Source organism: Cibotium barometz, chromosome 44 (assembly GCF_041138505.1).
Source record: "Cibotium barometz isolate CiBa-2024 chromosome 44, ASM4113850v1, whole genome shotgun sequence".
Lineage (NCBI taxonomy): Eukaryota > Viridiplantae > Streptophyta > Polypodiopsida > Cyatheales > Cibotiaceae > Cibotium > Cibotium barometz.
Genome location: NC_141089.1, coordinates 46,936,861 through 46,943,018, shown reverse-complemented (window position 1 = coordinate 46,943,018; position 6,158 = coordinate 46,936,861). Strand labels below are relative to the sequence as shown.

Here is a 6,158-nt window from a genome sequence, read left to right as displayed (position 1 = left end):
GGTCACATGTTTCGTACACATGCTCCTAATTGCTTTTCTCCTTCAGTGTTGAAACCCCAAGCCCCAAGTGAAGGTACACATGCTCCGTATTGTCATGTATGCGCTTTTTTTCTCCATTACATCGACATGAAAGAGAAAGGTAATTTTACGCCTGTCTCTTTCATGTCTAGGTAATGAAGAAAAAAAAGCGCATACATGACAATAAAGAATTCACTCGTTTGAACCGGACAAAGGAAAAGGAGTGATGGATGTCTGAGCTGAAGAGGTCCTCCTGTGGGCGGAAGATGTTCCGCCCTATTTATACTAATTCATCTCCTCACGTTCATCAACGATCCCCACGCGTGTGTGTTTTTGGTCGTGCGAGTTGCCTTTTTGTGAGATCCTGAGTAGCTTTGTGATCGTCTCTGTGTGTGTGTGTGTGTGTTTGGTCGTGCGAGTTGAGATAGCTCTTCCTTTTTGTGAGATCCTGAGAAGCTTTGGCTTGGGTTGATCGTGTGCGAGCGCGCGATGGCGAGGCATGAGCAGTCGCTCATGTACAGCTTGGTGGCAAGGGGCAGCGTAGTGCTGGCGGACTACTCCGCCTTCACGGGCGCCACCTACAGCACCATCGCCGCCCACTGCCTGCCCAACCTCCCCCCCACCACTACCACCACCACCACCAGCAGCGACAGCGACAGCGGCGGCGGCGGCAACAACATGCTTTCCTACACCTGCGACCGCCACATCTTCAACTTCCTCGTTGAGGACGGATTCAGTATGCAATTGTCTCGCATTAAATTTCCCCAAAAAAAAAAAAACTATCAATAATCTAAAAACCTTCTTGTACTAATTAATTCATTGCAAATTTTTGTGCCAATTATTTTAGTTTACTTGGTTGTTTCCAACGATTCAACTGGGAGGGAAGTCCCCTTAGCATTCTTGGAGCGTATCAAGCAGGACTTTCAGAAGCGGTATGGGGAGGAGAACGTGGCCCATATGGTTTCCACACATGGCCTTGACAGAGATTTTGGGTGTGTATATTACATGAGAACATGTTCGCTATTTGTTTGTTCCCCCTCCCCCCCTTCCCCCCTTGTGTTACCTTGATTGATGACTTGTAGATGTAATATATGCCATGTATTTGCTAGGCCTAAGTTGAAGGAGCATATGCAATATTGTGTTGATCATGCTAAAGAGATGAGCACACTAAATGCTCAAGTCTCAGAAGTACAAGACATCATGATGGCGAACATTGAGGAGGTTTCTATGTCTCACGCTTTCTCTTTCTCTCTCTCTTTCTCTTTCCCTCACACATCTCTCCCACCATCAAACCATCAAACATTGAGAAGGTTTGTCAAGACCCAAGGTTTCCTCTCACACACCCTCTCTTTCTCTTACCATCAAACATTGAGAAGGTTTGTCACTCTTACTCTTACTCTCTCTCTCTCTCTCATACGTGACAAAAAGCATGAAAGTCGCCTTTGTGCTTACGTGCTGAAGTTAAAGATGTAAGCACAAATATTGTATTTGAAACATTAGCACAAATATTGTATTTGAGACGTGAGAAAGGAAAGAGATGATGTTGTAAACTAGATTTGATCGCCTCATCTTTAGCAACTTGTTTTTTTTAAATAAAACAATAGTTATATATATATTAATATATTAACAAAAGCTGTCCTTTACAAAAGTTCTTTTCTCCTACTCACGTTTCTTTTCTCTCTCTCTTTTTTTTAAATTGAATGTAGATTCTTGACGGAAGAGAGAAAATGGAGGTGCTAATTGACCATACAGAGATTTTAAGGGTCCATGTATGTGCCATGAAATTTAAGGATTATTAAACTTACTTAGCACCACGTTCAAAAACAGACAAAAATTAGACGACAATAGAAGGCATCGGTATGCTTGTTTTTGACCAGAAGAAAAAAACCCAAGAGAAAAAAAAAGGCGCGTCTTAATTGAGGGTTGCTTTCTTGCACGTGTAGGCTGAAAATTTCGATAGGCAAGGCAAGCAGCTGAGGCGGAGAATGTGGCTACATAACATGAAAGTGAGGCTCGTAGTTGTTGTGATTGCCATTCTGCTCATCCTCTTCGTCTGGCTTGCTATCTGCAAAGGCTTCAAATGTTGATTTAACACAACTAAGAGGACCAAGGTCGCCACGTAGCCTCAGGAAGGCTATGCAGCTTGAGTGGCTGTTGTTGTATGCTTCTTCCACGAGAGGTGGAATCCGAGGATGAAAACAACGAGCTTGTGGAACCGCAAAGAGCAATTAAGCCATTCCACACAATGGCACTAAATCCCTGGTCATCATTGACATCCACCACTTACAAAGGATAGAGGAGAAAGCTTCAGTTTGGTTAAATTTGGATAAGATTTGGACCAGTTTAGCTTACTTTTTTTTAATTTGGTTTGATCCAAGAGAGAGGAGAGATAAAAATATATTAATATTTTTGAGTTTAAAACTCCTTCACGTGTGAAATAGGCGCCTCCTTGAAGGCTCCCCCTTTCCTTACCAAGGTGTCAAAATGGTATGATTACTCCAAAATATCTCATTTTTTTAGTAATATTTCATAATTTTTAACTAATAAATCTTGTACTCAGTCAACTCTTCATCTTATGTGGGCATTTACTCATTTTCGGGTATTTTCTTTTATTCATTGGATTTATCTCATCCCAACACTTGGATAAATCTTATTGGTCCATAGGAACCTTAATTGGATCATAATCCACAAATTTCAGAAAATCTTGACCCTTAGACACTAAGGTCTTTTAAATCATTTTTAATTAATTCCAATTGCACCTTAGAATTTTTTTTTGATTTTCTGTTTCAGGGAAACATATTTTTGATATTTGTAGAATTTATATATCCAAAAATATCTCAATATTGAATTACCACTCTCTAGAAATTTTCATCTCACTAGGCAAAAACAAGGAAAAATAATATTTTCTTGTATTAAAAAACAAGGAATGATTACAGGGGATTGAAGTAGAGCCTATTCATTATTCAGGCTGAGAAGGAATCTTACATTCTCTCCCACTTGAAGAACGAGAGGTGTCCTCATCATCTCGCAAAGTGGGGGTAGTCTTTCGCCAACTCTTCTTTTTTCTCCCCGGTGGCGTCTTCTAGAGGGAAGAACTTCCACTTTACTAAAAATTCTCTAAGGACTCTGCTCCTGAGAATCTTCTCCCGAACGTCAAGGATTTCCTCAGGTTGGAGTACCATCTGGCCTTGAGTCGGAGAGATCAATTGTTTATCATCAAGCACGTGACTCGGGCTAGGTACATATTTCTTAAGCAAACTAACATGGAATACATCATGTACCTTGAGATGGGGAGGCAGAAGAAGTTTATAGGCTAGATCGCCCACTTTCTTTATAACAGCATATGGCCCACAGTATGTGGGCCATGTACCTTGAGATGGGGAGGCAGAAGAAGTTTATAGGCTAGATCGCCCACTTTCTTTATAATAGCATATGGCCCACAGTATGTGGGAGAGAGCTTTTTGTACTTCCCTAAGGGGATGAGGAACTTCTTTTTGGTCGTACTCGAATGAAGACCATATCTGATTCTTCAAACTCTCTCTCTGATCTCTTTTTATCTGCATATTACTTTTGCCTATCTTGGGCTGGCTTTATATCTTTACGGATTAATTGCATTTGCTAGTCCATGTCATCAAGCATTTGTCTGGACATTTCGACTCTGATTAATGGGTCAAACCAAGTCAACGGTGTAAGGCAATCTTGTCCATACAAAGCTTTGAAAGGACTCATCCCAATGCTTCGATGATAAGAAGCATTATAAGCAAATTCGACCAGATGCAAATGGCTTAACCACTTCTTGGGTTCCCTGCCATAGCATGACCGAAGGATATCTTCTATTACCTGATTTACTCTTTCAGTCTGGCCATCTGTTTCGGGGTGATAGGTTGTGCTGAGATCTAACAAAGTTCCTACTGCTTCAAAGAATGCAGTCCAGAATTTTGATGTGAATTTGGGATCTTTGTCACTTACTATCCTCCTGGGTAAGCCATGCAATCTAAAGATTGGTTCTGGCCATTCTACAACCGCTTGGATCTTTGCGGGGTCAAGAGAAATCCCATCCTTTGACACTATGAATCCCAAGTATTCCACCTGGTCGACAGAGAAAGAACACTTGCTCTTCTTTGCAAACAAGGTAAATTTTAACAAGCAACAATTAGAGCTTAAGTGTAGATGATTGGGCTATTTTTTAAAATTCTAAAATCCCACTATGACATTTGGGCGAATAATTTCAAAATCAAATGTTGAAGTGTCGCTACTAGGCGAATAATTTTGAAGTCAATTTTCCAAATGTATACTAAAAAAATTTATCTCATTACTTAAGGAGTCTACATTAATTTTTACAAAGTGATAGATACGTTCATGTACCCAAACATAATTGTGTGATTCTATAATTCATTTGCAACTTTTGTGAACTCTCTCTCTCTCTCTCTCTCTCTCTCTCTCTCTCTCTCTAATTTTATATAGACAACACCCAAGGTGCCATCTTGTTGAATGCATGTTTCTAGTTATGCAATGCACATGACTATAAAAATTCTCAATATTCAAACATCCTTCCTAGAAACCAATTTTTGATTATCTTAGCACTTATTTCTCTACCCATAACAATGATTATGACACATAAATTTATTCAAAAAGAGGCTACGCCCCGATTGTTGACTCAATTGCACCTTTTCCATTTTTATGTTTAAAATATCAATGATCTTATTAAGTGCACTCCATTTTGGATACAATTTCACTTCTCATAAAAAGATGAGAGCATTTCCCTCTAAAAGCATCTCAAAATTTATTCATTGACTACAACTATAGATCCTAAGATCGTACACATAAGTAAACCATAAATCTATGTAAGGATCTACGACAGTTCTTTGTATGCATGCAGTGTGCACCCTACCCTCAAAACAACCATGTAAAAAATACCCATAGAAGATTAGACCATCACCAGTAAGTCTTTCCATGGCACTTTCACTATATGTGTTCTATGTGAGTCCACAAAATTTGAGACCATCACCAACAAGTCTTGCCTTGGCAGCTTCACTGTGTGTGTGCTATGTGAGTCCACAACATGGTCAAATCCAACAACACCCTCAAATAGTTTTAATTTGATCATAATCAATTCTAGAACCCTACTATCAACCCATGCTTGCAATTGAATTCAGTCAAGCTCTTATTTTTCAACCTTTAAAAGTTGAATGTGATTTTTCTTTTTTCTAGTGTTGAAGAGTAATTCAATACCTTTTTTTCTTCAAAACACATTAGAAGCTCTTTGAAAATAATAGTCAAAACACTTTTCAACTAACTAACCTCATGCACCTCCAATGCATTTAACCTTATGATCCAAATTAAATCCAATACTTGATCATTGTTTGCATTAAGAATGGCCCAATTCAAAATATGTTGACTTACCAAGACACACAAAAGAGGCAAACATATTTCAAACCAACTTTTATTATAGTTCTAATGTTTGCCTCTTTGTTGCATGTTGTCATTTGTTACATACCACTTAATTAGTGCAACCATGAATCATCATACATCAATAAGAAAAACTTTCACCTTCAGCTTGGATCTTGCACAAATTTCAAATCGAAAACTTGTGAAGCACTTCCTAGCACATGTACAAAGTACATATATATCAACTAAAGAACTGCTAACAAGATTTTCATACAATCCTTCCTTTGCTTTTGGAAATGGGTATCTTAGCTCATCATGGTACTTTTGTAGTAGATCAATCCTTCCTTTTCTTTTGGAAATGGGTATCCAAGCTCATCATGGTACCTTTGTAGTAGATCAAAGTAAGTGTCCTTGCAACAAAAGAAAGACATATTTGACATCAGTTCACCTTCCCACAATGAAAAGGGACAATTGGGGTATAAAACCATGTACTCATTCAACTAATTATTGTTCTTGTTATGATAACATATGTGAGGAAGCCCTAAAATGACAAGGAGAAATACATGGGGGAAAGGCAATGAAGCATCATGCCTATTATTCATGTCCAACTCTGCTTTGTCGCAATTCAAATTTACACTCTAGACAATACCATTGCTCATAGTGCCTTTCTCACACCACTGCATGCTTGTATCCGCTTGTTTAAAGCAGTGCACTTGATTATGTTTCCCTTCTACAATACACATCATGATATA

General features: G+C 38.8%; 1 protein-coding gene across 2 annotated transcripts; it reads left to right on the top strand.

Moving 5' to 3' along the window:
- The first annotated feature begins 283 nt into the window (after positions 1-283).
- LOC147613366 (vesicle-associated membrane protein 721-like) lies at positions 284-2,270 on the top strand. Of its 2 annotated transcripts, XM_086782099.1 has the most exons (5): positions 288-754; positions 866-1,010; positions 1,128-1,239; positions 1,725-1,787; positions 1,962-2,270. In XM_086782099.1, exons 1-5 carry the CDS (start codon positions 508-510, stop codon positions 2,103-2,105), a joined length of 711 nt encoding a protein of 236 aa, XP_086638225.1. In that variant the 5' UTR covers positions 288-507; the 3' UTR covers positions 2,106-2,270. The 2 variants fall into 2 exon arrangements, with proteins under 2 accessions (XP_086638224.1, XP_086638225.1); XM_086782098.1 differs by lacking the exons at positions 1,725-1,787; positions 1,962-2,270 and having other exon boundaries at positions 284-754; positions 1,128-1,571.
- Positions 2,271-6,158: the final 3,888 nt, after the last annotated feature.

Bases quoted from the DNA above. Each gene is read 5' to 3' on its own strand.
- LOC147613366 (XM_086782098.1), top strand. From the start codon at position 508: ATGGCGAGGCATGAGCAGTCGCTCATGTACAGCTTGGTGGCAAGGGGC. The intron at 755-865 runs GTATGCAATTGT...CAATTATTTTAG, and splicing joins CCTCGTTGAGGACGGATTCA to TTTACTTGGTTGTTTCCAAC. The intron at 1,011-1,127 runs GTGTGTATATTA...TGTATTTGCTAG, and splicing joins GGCCTTGACAGAGATTTTGG to GCCTAAGTTGAAGGAGCATA.